Below are 16,099 nucleotides of genomic sequence, written 5' to 3' on the forward strand. Positions count from 1 at the left end.
CAAAGTTTAACAAAAAAGTTTTATTTAATGGTTTTTTTTTTGGTTTCCAATGACTGTCGGTTAATATTTCAATCTTTAACATCAGTTGCATCTGTAATATATTTGATAAACAATGGACCTATAATAATGTATTTTACATCTCTGGGTAAACTATTCCACTTAATTACGACAGTGAGCTATTTTTTCTGATATCCAAACGTGATATTTACCATTGCTTTACCGTTGATGTCAATTTGGGAAAAAATAGTATTGAATAAGGAAGGAACTGTTATACCTGTTCATATTTGATATCTTTAAATGATATGTTTGTTTTTTTTATAGTATAGAAAGGGTTTAATCGACTGGTATAAGTGACAACTGCACTCAGTTCTGCTACAGTAATCATTTTGGAATTCGTGATACAATACGAGATGTTCATACAAACAACAAAAAATAGTCAAATCAACACTTACAACTTTTATTAATAAATTTGATCTACATAAAATTACAAGAACTCTGATGGTGTTCTGTACACATGCATGGTACAGATTTATACCATGAAGTGAAATAAATATCACGGATAAGCTCCGGGCCGCCAAGGATTTTAAATTTATATTTTCGCAAAATAATTTTACCTCCAATGAAGGAGAGTGATATAGGATCTGTGAATGATATTGCACAAACACTTGCGTATGCTACTGATAAACCAAGTTCCAAGAAGTCTCTTTGTGCTGAGGAGCTCGTTAAAACTACAAAGGTACCAAAAAACTATACTGTTGCTTTAATATTTTATGATAGGGTTTGCTAATTAACTGAATTCGAGACACTGGTCAGCCTGTGATCGGATGTAACAATTTCACAGCTGATTTATATGAATTGAGCTTCATGTACAAGTTATACGGATGCGCTTTAATTTCAAACATTGTAGCTCAAGAACATTCGTGTATATGAAGTCATAGTGATCTTAAAGAAGGCATATCATAACAAATTGATGGCATAAATTGCTAAATGAGATGGGCAAATAATTTATTTATTGTTTATTCAGTCAAAGGCATAATAAAATTACACATTACAAATATTACATAAGCAATTCCATAACAATTAAAATCAGTAATAAATTATTGTGGATTTCTTAAAATTATTAATTATAAAATATAAGATATCACAGAAGAATTTCACATACCTTGAAATATCACAGTTTAAACTAGTATCGCAGAAATTAAATTACACTGTGCTTGCAAATCTTCTAAGTAAAATAGTTGAAAATTTAGAAATATCAATCAAAAAGAGAGAAATTTGATAAAACCAGATGAAAATGCCTTTGGCCTTGGATTACCCACAAAGCCTTTAAAATAGGCTTATTTCCAATGGGGTCCATTTAAGGTGTAATCCTTCCGGTTGGGATGTAAAGCCATGGAAATGAGATTGAATTAATTTTCTTTATTTAATTTTCATGAACTATAAATGAAACAGAGCACTATATTTGAAAGAAAATTACATTTACATAGAAGATATGAAAACAAATACTGAAAGTGAATAAAATGTTTTGGCACATTTCAGGGCATTATGAAAAAGGATGGGATTTGAAGAGGTATTACATAATAATATAACATGATCAATAATATAATATAATATGAACAATAATATAACATCACTACCCGTTCAATCAGACGCAAAGAAGTGGAGGTTGAGCTCAATAGTAGACGAAGGGGTTGTCAAATTCACCTTTTGATTGTAGCATCAGAAAATGTTTTACTTTGTTTTTAAAATGATATTTATTTTTAGAATTTTTAATATTTTCTGGAAGGGAATTCCAATCTTTTGCGGCCGAAGTAGAAAAGGAAGAACTTTCTATGCTTTTAACGTTTTTTATTGAGAAGTTCATTGTTCCAGATCTAGTACCACAACAGTTTTTGTTTAGAGAGAAAAGTTCATATAAATATTGTGGACATTTACCATTATAGATGTTAAAAGTATGGTTGAGGCGAAGTTGACAGACCCTTCGTTCTACATTAAGCATGCCTAGTTTTTCTAATTCAGTGACAGTGATCCTTGTTCTGTTATCAAGGTTAAGAATAAAGCGGACCATTTTGTTTTGGGTAGTCTGGAGTATACCTTTGAGTTTCTTAGTAATTCCTTCATACCAGGAGGTGCACGCATAATCAAAGTGGCACTGAATCAGAGCAGAACATAAAGTTTTTCGAGATTTTAGAGATAGACATTTACTATTTCTGTACAAAAATTTAAGTCTTTGGTTGATTTTGTGGATAATGTTGGAGACAATTTCCTCTCCAGATAGAAATTTATCTATCGTAACACCGAGGTATTTTGAATTTTGAAGAGATTGTTTTGGGACAGTGATGTGAAAAAATAATTGCACTGTCATCAGCATACAGAAGTAGTTTACAGGAAATGTCTATACTTATCCGCATGTCATTTACATAAATCAGAATAAAAGAGGGCCCAGTAAGCTACCCTGGGGGACCCCACAATGGATGTTGTCCATTGCGGAGGTCACTCCATTTAAACTCACTAATTGGGATCGATTTTCTAAGTATGATTTAAACCAGTTGCAGGACTCGACACCAATGATTTTCAATTTCTCACATAGGATCGAATGGTTCACCGTGTCGAACGCTTTTTGTAAATCAAGTAGGACCATGCCTGTATAAAGACCTTTGGCTGTTTGAGATTTGATTCGATCAATTAAATAAATTAAACAAGAATCAGTAGAGTATGACTTCCTAAAGCCAGATTGGAGTTCATACAATAAATTATTTTTAGCAAGAAAAGTTTCTAATTGGTTGTAAACGGCTTTTTCCAAAATTTTAGACACGATGCTTAAAAATGCTGACAGGACGGTAATTTTCCGCCTGCAGTCTATCTTTCTTTTTGAATAAAGGAATGACTTTCGCAGTTTTTAGATCGTCCGGAACTACGCCTTCAGATATTGAAAGGTTAATTAAAAATGTGACTGGAATTTTGATCATTGGTGCAGCGTCCCTCAGAAATCTGGCAGGAATTTGGTCGAGGCCTGTACTTTTACATACATTTAGGTTACATAGCTCTTTATAAACAAAAGCTTCTGAAACATGGCGAAGATGAAATTTTACGCCTTTTGGATTCCTTTTAGAGTAAAAATCATGAAATAATTTGGTAGAATAATGATAAATTCCTTTACATAAAGGTAATTTATCTACAAGTTTTGAAGCAATAGTTGTGAAAAATTTGTTGAAATGGTTGGCTATGGTAACAACATCATGGCAGTTTTCACCATCAATATGTAAAACTGTTTTAGGATTTGATTTCCTGCCTCTTTCATAGCCCAAGCCCTTAAATTGTTTCCAAAGATTTTTTGAATTTCCTTTGTTAATAAATTGAGTATGTTGATTGAAATAAGGAACACATAATGCAGAAGGGTTAGAAACGGTCTTTATCTCTTTTCAATGCAATTGTGAATTGATAATGTTAAAGTTAAATAGCCTTGCTGCGTTTACAAAGCCTTCTTTCAATTTCATAATTATTCTTTTCAAAGTGTACGGTAGTAGAAAACTTAATAATTTTCATTTTGATTTATGGAAACTTTTTGACAAATACTTTCTGTTTACTTTATGATATTTGTGCAACAAAATTCATATTTAAGCTATTAAAAACTGAAATACCACTATTTTATTGTATAACACTTTCAGTCAAAACTTTGAAGAAAATCATCTTCAAATAGGTGGCATTTAAAACTGAGCAATTTTCCTATTGATAGCAAGGGTGTATCCCCACATATCAGTAATAGTCCTGCATCTGAGGGATAGTTCTAACTGCTTTTATTTACCAATTACTCAAATGCGGGGTCATATTGAAATAGAAATATGATTTTTTTTTCTTTTTAATTTTTTTTCAACGAAAAAGAATATCACCTTTTTACCATGATCAAGTGACAGACAATATATGAAACTTCTCTAAGAAATATCCATTTTTGTTATCAACCTTTGTGTTAAAATGACTATTTATATCATTGACTTTGATCTCCATTGGCTGCAGTGTATATCCAATGGGAGCATTTAGTGCATATGACATAGGTGAGCATGAATTCACCTGTGTTCTATTTTTAGCCACACTAGTTGATAAGCATTTAATGGAAGAGAAATATTTTGAGATTTTCATGAAAAGGGACCACAGCGGAAATAAGTCTTCGGACTTTACTGTGTTATCCTGGTTCAACAAAATTGTTACTTTACATGTTTGTATGTATTTTAATATTGTGTTTTACCAAATAAAAAAAATAAAATAAAAAAAAAAATAATAAATAGCAAATTAAGACGATTGAATTATTAACTTTTTATGTAAAAAATGTTTCACTAGTTATTGGACCATGTAAAAAAATATGACATTCTTTTTTGTTGAAAATTTAAAAGAACTTCATGTGTGTCTATTGTGAAATTACCCTGCATTTGAGAAACTAATTATTACTTAATTACACATGTAAAGCATTATACATATAACTATCCCTCTAATGCAGGACTATAACCAGTGTAAGGGGTTGCCCAAACCTGATTGACTCAATTTGTTGTTGTTGTTGTTGTTGTTGTCGTCGTCGTCGTTGTTGAGGAGGAGAAAATGATATTCTGTAATTGTAGAGAATGATTCAGTGAGAGAGAGCAATCTATGTATAATGTTAATTATTGATATTTCCTCTATGATATCATTTAGTCTGGCTGTACTATGCTCTGTGTAATCTTTGACAACAAGGGCAGATAACAAAGAATCATCACCAGCTATTCACACCTCAATTATTTACAAAGGTTTTTTTTTCTTTTTTTTATGTTTTTTTTAATGTGAATTACACTTTGTTTCAAACAAGCAGAAGTTGCAACATGGAAAGGCTGTTATGTGGGGCGTATCTCGCTACTCCCAATCCATGCTTGCACTTCTGGTTTGGGATTACACTATTGAAAACATATAATTTTGAATAAAGTTTGGGGATTAGGTGTGAATAGATGATGATGAGGCAAAACACAAATAATAATAAACAGCTCTGTTGTTGATCAGTGTATGATGTGATAATGAGGATGAAAGGTTGATGATGAAGTGGTGATGATGATATGATGATTACGATACTGAATATGTGTTACTGCTGATGATGATATGATAGTGATGATGATGATGATGATGATGATGATGATGATGATATGGTGATGATCATGATAATGAAGTAATGATGATACGATGATCATGATGATAACTATGTGATGATGATGATGATGATGATGATGATGATGATGATGATGATGATGATGATGACAGCAGTCATTGAGTTTGTATTATTATTGGGGCTTGTGAATGAAACACAGTAGTACATTGTATGTCATGTCAGCAAAGAGGAAAGAGTAGGAAATAATGAGTGCATGTTTTGAGTAAGTGTACATGGGTGTAGTGTGATGTGTGCCAGGGTGTGTATGTGTATGTGAGTCTAGTATATATCGTGTGTTGCATACCTTTGTAAAATCTTGAAAAACAAAATAAAAAAAAAAAAATGATATTCACTTCTCACTAGCCCAGAAAAATGGCTGTGATCAGCATAGAAGTGAATGGGGCATTAGTAAGTAAGGTTAGATAACAACATGGAGAATAGGGGATTTCACAGCTCAGTATACAAACACAAAAGCTAACCCCAGGCAGGGCCTAGTTTCTTATCCCTATATATTGTAAGTCTGTAACAAACTACATTTCGAAACAAACAGTATATATGAATGAATTGTGTAAATCTAGTTTCTGTTATCAGCAAAAGTATCTACATACTGGTGAAGCTATTTTCAAAAACCCACTTGTGTTTATTCTTGCTAAATGATTTCAGTGGTAAAAGTAGCAGATGGTATGAATTTTGAGTATGAGTATGAGTTTTGAGATTATTGGTTTGTGATATTGTAGTTTTAATAAGAGTTTTATTTCTTACATATATATGATAAGTTGGATTTCTAGAGCAGTGGTTATTACCACTTATTTCCTACATTAGGGTTAATGTTACCATTGCCTAAAATTCATTAACCGGGGCAGGGAAAATCACAAATTTGCATGTAATGCGCAAACTAGTCTATTAAACGGGGGTATGGATTTGTTACTAAAAATAGCCAAAATCACTTCAGTTTAGCTTTTTCAAATTTATTAAATTAATTTTTATTAAAAAAATATTTACCTTTTCATAAATTTTTGCGACTTAAATAATATATTGCGAAAGTTGCTATAAATTGATTTTGGCTATTTTTAGCAATAAATCGATACTCTATCTGACACATAATAGGGTAGTTTGCATATTTTTCACAAAAGTTTAACCTCATCTGTAACTGCTGATAATATGTATAAAGAGTCTCTTACAAAGAAAATTTATTTTGCATTGTCAGATTCTTTTTATTTAATCAGTTTCTTTTAAGACATAAATCAAACTTTCAGCTTTTCCAGGTGTTTGTCCAGTATGGCGAGTAAGCATGTAAAGGCAGTCATCCATCATGACAATATCATAAAATCACCACAGGACAAGCGACAGTATCGTGGCCTTGAACTCAACAATGGTCTAAAGGTGATGATTATCAGTGATCCTGACACAGACAAATCTGCAGCTGCTATGGATATTAACATTGGTAAGATAATAGTATTTTTAATGTCCGGGAATATTTTCGACTTCTTTGAAAAAATCAGTTCTAATGAACTTTCAAAGAAGTCTTTCATTGCTAATGGTAAACCAGAATTGTGTATTACATGTTCCTCATCCACAAGGAACAGTAAAAATGGTATCAAAAGTGGTCATATTGACATAAAATTATTTAATTACCATTCAGACTTGGTTAGAATTATTTGTATAGGATGACTGTTTGATGTAATGCGTATAATGACCTAACTGACCTCCAGGGGCTGGATGAGTAGGAGTTAAATTGACTCAAATTTCAGAATCTTCACACCACTAAGATACGGTAGCATAAAATACATCCATGAAGGGCATCAAGATGGTTTATCAAAATTAGGAATGTCATTATCCATAATTTTACATTTTGTCCTTGGGGAGGAGGTAGAATTGTTTGTAATTGACATACCAGTGTGTGAAAATTACATTTCAGAGCTTAATTTATTTGATTTTAATTCAAACTTGGTCAGAATTTTGTTTGGTTGTTTTGGGGTTTTTTTTCACACTCGGAAGGAGATTTGTTAACCTGAACAAAACTTGGTAATGTTATGATATTTTTTGCAGGATATTTACCTTCATCTTATGTGTTTTATACTACTGATGTTATTTATGTGTAACAGTGTACAGTGAGCAAGTCAATTTGTGGTATGGTTCATATTTGTCACTACGAATACATAAAAAAACCACTTTGGTGTTATACAATTTTATAAGCGTCTTCATATGCATGGAATTTTAGCATATAATGATTATGTGAAACAAGGAACAAGATAGTGTCATTCACCTTGACCTGAACTTTTGAGCCATCATGAAACATATTATAACTACATTGTATATCTGTTTAATGTTATTCTGGGTACAGTATCCGAAACTTATGCCAGTGACAATCTCTTGTTTCAGAGCTTGAAATTTCTTCAGTGAATTGTACAGATATACAAATTTCATCGATTTGATAGAAGATGTTCAAAATTTAAAATCTTGCTGTTGATAGTCATTTTCTATGAAAGTATTTGTTTTGTATGTGATGAGTAATTGTATCTCACATTTAAAGTTACAAATATCTTTATTATCAACATGTTTAGCCAGTTAGTTGTTTTGGTACTTTAGTGACATCTACTAATACTAATATAAAATATCAGTGGTATATTTTGTCAACAACTGTAAATGCTGCCATTTTAGAATACATACAATGATAATGTATCAAAATGACCTACAACAATTTTTTCTGGCTACATTTGAGGTAATAATAAAGATCCTTCCCCAAGAGAAAGTATGTTGTATTTTCTTCAGTTTTTGTTGATACTTTCCCAATCAGAAATCATTAAGATGTTCCTGTACATCAATTGATAGGGAAAAAATGATAATCACAATGAAAAAGAAGGAAAAGTGTCAAATGAAGCTTAATAAACATTCAGCAAAAATATATGTTGATGTCATTTTTATGGTTGATAAGAAAGCACATATTTTCCAAATTAGAAGAAAATACTGCTATGTCATTAAAATTGAAATGGAACAGCCCCCTTTGAAATAGAGTTAGAATATCTCTGAATTGATCACAGTTGGCACTGCTGGACATATGCTTTACTACAACAGAAATATTTCTATATATGGACATTACGACAATGTATGAAAAATTCTAGGATAGCCTTAGAGTAACTGACTTAATATGATATCTAATAAGCCCTATTTCACTCTTTATTTGGTGATAGATTATGATTATCACTATTCAACATCCTTTCAGGCCTACCTTATATTATACCTAACCCACCAAACTAATATGTATAGGTAATTATGTAGTCACATCTCTCTACAGCCAATGAAACCACCATGCCAAATTAATTGCTGCAAGACATCCGTTTCTGACCCTTGATGGGCTATTACAAGATATACCCAGCTTTTTGTCAAACACTGTTGTTATTGCTGAATAAGCTTTCATCTTATTCGCACCTAGACATGGCAATGATGATACATTTATGGCCTTGTACTGGCTAACCATTCTACTAGATCTCTCGAGCAACCCACCCTGATGTCAGATATATTACCACATCCTTACCTGGACACAGATCTATCTCAAAGAACTGTTCAGTGTGTGTCAATGTTTGTGGATTGATATACCAGCACAAATAACTGGAGTTCTCCCTGAAGCTTGCAAGATATTTCTACTTTCATTTTTGATTTTATTTCAAAGAACTGAACTTAAACATCAGGCAAACTACCGATTGATAATTTAGTGTAATGCTATATTCAGTTAAAGGTCTATACAATACCTGTATTATATCATGATTCATCAGATTTATTGAATTGTATTATCTAGCACTTTTAAACATAAATTTGCATTTTAAAATTCATGACATGTACATGTGTCAGATTAATACTATCATTATGTTTGAAACCATTGATGATGTCCAAAACGGGCCATGATGGCTAATTTTTGAAAAGTAGGTCAAGAATTGGATGAGGTAACCCAGCTGGCGATCTTAAAATATGGATTCCATGCTCCCTATATATATCCATTGCAGTTTGTATTTCTTACGATGCTGAGAAATAGGCCTGTCTGTGCTCTCATGTATTTTTCCTTGGGAACTATACTTTACTTTGATATTGCTCCTGATGGCATACAACAGGTTTTGTGACATCTAACTTGTTTTTGTTTTCATCAGGTTCCATGTCAGATCCTTGGGAGCTTCCGGGTTTGGCACATTTCTGTGAACACATGCTTTTCTTGGGTACCAAAAAGGTATGTTTATGTTAAATATGTTGTTAGTGTAACGATGGCAAGTGATACGCTGAATGTTCCAGTTCTGATCAAAAGAACAGAACCAAAAGGTAATGTTCGGTCACTCAGTAATCATGTTTCATGTGTCATTTCCCAAATTTTAGACTGCCGTTGCAAATTCTGTTTCAAATTCTCTCAAAGAGCTACATGTATAATCAATCCTACTTAGTTTGACTTTCAGCATCTGAAACCTTAGGTACAACAAAATGAATTTAATGCCCTTTAACTTGATCACAATGATTAAAATCATTCACAGATTGTAACCTGGAAATGATATAATGGCCACATTCTTTTAAAATGTTTTCTTGATGGAGTAACAGAGTTGTTTGTTAAGTTTTTGATGAATCACCAGTTATCATGGTACTTCAGCCGAATACATTTGAACTTGGTTTTGAATGTTACAAATGAGGTTTGTGTCTATGAATAATGTTTGGGCATTAGGAACCCTCTGTGGCATACTGCTGGCTAGTGAACAGAGCGTCAGAGCTACTGGTAAAATAAAACCTGTAATATAATATGAAACCTGGAATATCACCTGACAAACCTGTAATTTAATCTGACATAGTAGAATGTAAAATATGAAAAAAGATGTAAAATAAGCTGAAATGTTGTAAAATAAAAATGAATTAAGAATTATTAAAAATTTGTTATTTTAAATTACAACTTTGAGCTCACATTACATGATTTCAGATTAAATTACAATTTTTTGGCCAAATTTTTGGATTCATCAGTGATTGCTGGCTCATTTAATTTCTTGTTTAATTGTCTAACATTTTCCTCTATGTAAACATGACACTTGTTTCTTAATTGTACACTTTAAATTATGATGTACCAGTTCTTATAGCACAGCTACAATGTCTTTATGGGCAGTTATATCAACTGTGTTTAGTATCAATAAATGCCATAAGAACCTCTCAACAGCTTATTACACCATGGTATCATAACATCAGGTTCTGTACTAAATCATTTTCTAGTTTGTAAAATGGAGGAATCTGTGTCTATATTATGGACCTATAGTTTAAAACAGCTTTCATCACCAAAAACTTTTAACATTGATGAATTTCTTAATTTTATTTTCAGTATGAACAAGAAAATGAATACAACAAGGTAATGTATGTTATGTTTTTGTGAAAATGGAACCTCATTAGTCTGGCTGTAGAACCTTGTTTGCAGTCTGGATATTAGTTTAAACATACTATGAATGTAAAGCATAATTCATCTGGCTGTGGTCGTTCAAAAACTAGTAAGAGATAACCAGTGGTTGATGAAAATTGAGAAACTCATGTTAGTTTTGCCTGTAACTGTCTTGTATTTTCTGTAGCAATAATTTAAGGATATTTTTAAACTGGCTACATGAGCCTGAACACTGACTCTGTCTGTCTGTGCAGACTTACATTTGCTTTGTATAATATGGGCCGTTATTACTGACCTAAAAATTCAGATACATATATTGCACTTTTCGTGTATAATTCACAAAGCAGTTTTTCAAAGTCAGGGGAGGGTTTATCTTCAAATGAAAGCATGGTAATTGCATAGTGGTATGAAAACGTTTTCAATTCGGATCAAATGAACTAGGTACATTGTATATAGATAGCTCTTTGAATAAGATATATGATAAACAAATATATATGTTTGTAATAGCCTGTTTTTTTTATGTGGATGATGTTTTTACTATTTCATATGTATATTAACATGTTTGCAAAGATTTAATGTGTGCGTTAGATAACACATGCAGGGTTTTCCATAAGAGCCGGTCGCCGGCCAGTTTGACCGGCTACTTTGATCATTTGGCCGTCTACACAATCCAGTTCCGTAATAATGTTCCGTACACGACTACACGTACACGGCAGGCCAGCCTCCTACTTTCACTACACAGCCTACTACTAACAAAATTATGGAAAACCCTGACATGTGCATTAGGTATTACATAATTTTTCCTTTTTATTAAAAAGTTGTGAAAAATTTTGATCCATGGAAATTACCATCTACATGGTATCTCATCGTTTTTTAGGAACAAGTTGTCAGAATGTTAGTTTCAGAAACTTTCTATTTTTTTTATTAAATATAAATATATGTGATTTTATGTTATTCCTACGTAAACATTTTAGTTTTTGAACGAGAACGGTGGCAGCTCTAATGCCTATACTTCTGGAGAGCATACTAACTTTTACTTTGATGTGGCTCCTGATTCCCTGGCTGGAGCTTTGGACAGGTGAGTGAAAATGATATATAGTTAGAGGACACCTTGATATTTTTCACAACTTTTTGCCTTTCCAGTTAGATTAAAATCAGTGTTTTCTCTCATTTCAGTTTCAAATCTACAGTTTACTCTCATTTTAGTCACACCAGGCAAATGATGTTTAGAATTTGTTATCCTTAAGTGTATACAACCTATGGAATCGATAGTTTCAAGCGAGAGAATTTAAAGTATCAATTCATTATTCTAGAGTGAGTAGGTGCTGTAAACAAAATTTATAGATGTAGAAATATTGATCACGGAAATGACTCTGGATATTGGTAACTCATCAGTCAGCTGTCTCAATATAAAGTATGATATAAACCATCATTAGACCACAATTATACAGTAAAACTTTGTTGTGTAGCCACAATTATTCGGTAAAACTTTGTTGTGTAGCCACAATTATACACTAAAACTTTGTTATGTAGCCACAATTATACAGTAAAACTTTGTTGTGTAGCCACAATTATTCGGTAAAACTTTGTTGTGTAGCCACAATTATACAGTAAAACTTTATGTTGCCACCATTATACAGTAAAACTTTGTTGTGTAGCCACAATTATTCGGTAAAACTTTGTTGTGTAGCCACAATTATACAGTAAAACTTTGTTGTGTAGCCACAATTATACAGTAAAACTTTGTTATGTAGCCACCATTATACAGTAAAACTTTATGTTGCCACCATTATACAGTAAAACTTTGTTGTGTAGCCACAATTATTCGGTAAAACTTTGTTGTGTAGCCACAATTATACAGTAAAACTTTGTTGTGTAGCCACGATTATACAGTTAAACTTACTAGACAGAAAACTGATTTTGTTATACAGCAAGTCTTTCTATTCTGCCATCTTTATACAGTGAAATCTTCTTTCATCTTTTCATCAAAAATCTTTGTGAAAGATGAAATACAGTCATAATTCTAGAGAATAACCTTGTTAAATTGCCATCATTAATCATTTATCTGCCAAGTGATTTCAATGTCTGTCATCTGTCAACGTTTCTGGCATCATTTCCTTGATTACTAAGACGCCTGCTGTCATCATATGCCCATTATATGACAGGTTGTCAATTTTCATTCAAACAACTGATCTTAAGTACCAACTTTCAAGGTCACAGGGATCAAACATGGATTTAGCCTTCTGTAACAGGACCTGTTCACAAATTATGACTTATGGTAGGACTTTTTCAAGAACAATAATTAGCTAGCAATTACATTGGGGGATACCAGGTATAGGTAACGATGAGTGAAAAAGATACAATTGTATATTTAGATTTTGGTGTAAAAAGATGCCTTTCCCATCCTGATTCAACAGAAAATCAAATGAATAAAGTTATCAGAGAGCCAGGGTCCCAAATTTGACCCTATGATGACTTTTTCTTTCTTACCACAGTGTAGAAAATATGTTTAATGGCAAAGTTTATTGTAATATTTGACATGAAATGCTTTTTTCTATAGGTTTGCACAGTTTTTCCTTGGCCCTCTATTTACACCATCTGCCACAGAGCGAGAGATCAATGCTGTCAACTCAGAAAATGACAAAAATCTCCAAAGTGATCCCTGGCGTCTTCATCAACTGGACAGATCGTTAGCAAAACCTGATCATGATTATATCAAATTTGGCACTGGTAATACATTTACTGGACTGATTGATCCTGATATGCTGTAAAGTTTGGGATTTTTTTTAAGTTACCTTTTTTCACATTTTTGCTAAAAGCTTGAAATGAAAAGGATGCATATTTAATGAGAAGTCTTGAAATCGCACAAGTAAAGATCTTTGCAGAAAGTTTTTTCCTATTTAATTTCTTCTATAATAGTACTTACATCAAAAGTGGCTGTTATACTGAAAAAGGTTTCACCAATCACATGTTTTCTTCTACATCAATGTTTTTTGTAGGAAACAAAGACAGTCTGGATACTATACCAAAGAGCCGAGGTCAAGATGTTCGTGAAGAACTCCTCAAATTCCATTCCAAATATTATTCATCAAATATCATGGCACTTTCTATTCTTGGCAAAGGTGAGTTTAAATTGCAAAACTGAAATGTATTGTTCATTGCAAAAGCTGATAAACTCTCAGTCTCCTGGTCAGTATCTCACCTGAAAGCTGTAAAGTATTAACATATCAATGAAATTCTAACTCTTTAAGTCTGGGAAACACACTGTTATAGTTTGGCATGTACATGCATTTTGTATTTTAGATTTAAGTGCAGTACAGGGAAATTATCAATTAAATATTTATGAAGAAATCACCATAATTGAATATTAAGGAATCAATCACCATTGTTGAATATGGAAGTAATTATCATAGTTGAATATTCAGGAGTTAGATACCATAGGTGAATATTTATGAACCATCATCATATTTGAATATTCATGAAGTAATCATCATAGTTGAATGTTCATGAAGTAGCCATTATGCTAGACGTTATTGGATGAATCTATATGACAAAATGACAGTTTGTGTTTGGTGATGTTTGTTACAGAATCTTTGGATGCCTTAACGGATCTTGTAGCCCCCCTATTAGCTGATGTGATAAACAAGAATGCAAGTGTTCCAGAGTGGACAGAACACCCTTATGGGCCAGAGCAATGCAAGGTACCGTGTTGTAGGAACTGCAATCCCCTTGGTAATATGAAGGGAACCTGTTTAATGATGTATATTCATTATATTGTAGAATGTCACATGATTAATGCTTTAGCTACATCATTTATTCATCAGACTTTCAACACCATGTGGAATGTGACAGTATTTTGAATGAATATTTTAGAGGGGTTTAATGTTATAGCATTGGTGTCAAGACAGACAAGATGAGACGAAAAGAAGGCATATCAAGAAAGAGCAGATAGTAGAAAAGGGGAAAAAACACAAAGTGTTACTACAGGGGCAGCAGATCTATTTTGGTATTTTCAAAGCCCCTTTATTAGAAGACACATGCACCCCAAAAATAACCTTGGTTCTGTAGGGGGAGCTCACTGTACGTTGCCTCTACAATCACACAGCAGAATACAGCAGACCTTATTCTTGGGGCTCTTCTGTATCCTGTGTGAAGGAGACATAAGAAAAACCCACAGGGGGTGCCACACACAAAGAGTCATCTTTATATCTAATACATGTAATGAAAATCAACAGGCATATGTTTTCCAAAAATATTTTGAAACTGTTACTAATCTCCTTATTTAACCTGTGACATTTTCATTTTGACCAGACGATTTGTTATGCATTGCCTGTGAAGGATGTACGGAATCTTTCTCTGTCTTGGTCAATTCCCGACCTCCATCCATATTACGCATCAAATGTGAGTACCCCAATCCCAAACCCTATCTACACGTGCATTCATACTTGAATTAAGCATGTACTTTAATACTGTAAACTATATTTGGTAAATTTTGAGATTTCTTCTACTCCTTTTTGTTTCCAGAAAAAATATCAAATACTTTTAATAATTATTTTGTTTTAAATTATCAAGTGGACCAGATCTGATTTTGTTAAACATTTAGAGTCTCAAGGAAATCATAATGAAGAATAACTTTCATCAAATAGTAAATATTACAGGCCATTCATGGCGTACTAGGAATTATCCAGATTGCTGAGGAGTTAATTCCCTTCTTTGAATCTCTTGCGCTGGAGTTAAAAAAAACTTATTTCGTCAATTATATGACGTTATGACAACGGAATCTTGGTCTGAAAGAGAAAAATTCAAATCTTGAAACATCTACAAATATTCTCACATCAAAAAGTACCTCAATAATGTAGATTTAAAATCGCAGATTCCAAACTGAATCGAGAGAAACTCTTAGTAAATATTGTTTACTTTATTGTTTTGTTTAACAATTTGAAGAAGAGCATTATCAGTTTAATCTCTGTTTTTGGAACCTGCCATAATGATATGTGTATATGGTAATGATAGTTTTGAGATCCTAGAACAGCAACAGAGAGTAATTTGATATTTGCCACCTTGTATATTTGTATGGAGTTACTCCAATGATGTCTAAAATTACCTCTGTTTCAAAAGAGTTCCTAATAAAAAATTTGACTGTGATTTTTTTTTACTACTGATTTTACATCAAAGTTTAAGTAAAAACCCACTGTGTATTGATTATGTTATAGCCTGGCCATTATCTAGGACATCTGGTTGGCCATGAGGGGCCTGGCAGTCTATTGTCTGAACTCAAAGCAAAAGGTAAAGCATTTCTTGTACTACTCAGTTAATACTTAAAGTAACAGTACTGCCATATTTTCAGTAAATGAACCAAAGGTGAAAGGTGGATATATTTTCAATGCATTTGATGTCAATATCTTCTTACTCTCAGTCTGGGGTGGGCTTAATAGCGGAGTGAAAAATTCAGTGTCATTTATTTACTAATTGTTAGTAACATTTATATGATTAAGTCCTCTGTTCTTCCACTCTTGGGGGTGGGATTTATAGCAGACTGACAA

At 32.6% G+C, this 16,099-nt stretch overlaps 1 protein-coding gene across 1 annotated transcript in view; it reads left to right on the top strand.

Annotated features, from left to right (window-relative positions):
* Nucleotides 1–669: 669 nt before the first annotated feature.
* LOC132549558 (insulin-degrading enzyme-like) overlaps nucleotides 670–16,099 on the top strand; it is a 33,896-nt gene continuing 18,466 nt past the window's right edge. Inside the window, exons 1-10 of the mRNA XM_060213496.1 lie at nucleotides 670–736; nucleotides 6,421–6,608; nucleotides 9,307–9,383; nucleotides 10,503–10,529; nucleotides 11,531–11,634; nucleotides 13,117–13,286; nucleotides 13,556–13,678; nucleotides 14,145–14,257; nucleotides 14,868–14,957; nucleotides 15,770–15,842. Coding sequence (XP_060069479.1) covers nucleotides 672–736; nucleotides 6,421–6,608; nucleotides 9,307–9,383; nucleotides 10,503–10,529; nucleotides 11,531–11,634; nucleotides 13,117–13,286; nucleotides 13,556–13,678; nucleotides 14,145–14,257; nucleotides 14,868–14,957; nucleotides 15,770–15,842 — 1,030 coding nt within the window. The 5' untranslated portion in view covers nucleotides 670–671. The remainder of the gene's footprint in view (nucleotides 737–6,420; nucleotides 6,609–9,306; nucleotides 9,384–10,502; nucleotides 10,530–11,530; nucleotides 11,635–13,116; nucleotides 13,287–13,555; nucleotides 13,679–14,144; nucleotides 14,258–14,867; nucleotides 14,958–15,769; nucleotides 15,843–16,099) is intronic.

The sequence above is a fragment of the Ylistrum balloti genome, unplaced genomic scaffold (assembly GCF_031769215.1).
Source record: "Ylistrum balloti isolate Yb309-2 unplaced genomic scaffold, AGI_CSIRO_Ybal_v1 Utg370066, whole genome shotgun sequence".
Classification (NCBI taxonomy): domain Eukaryota; kingdom Metazoa; phylum Mollusca; class Bivalvia; order Pectinida; family Pectinidae; genus Ylistrum; species Ylistrum balloti.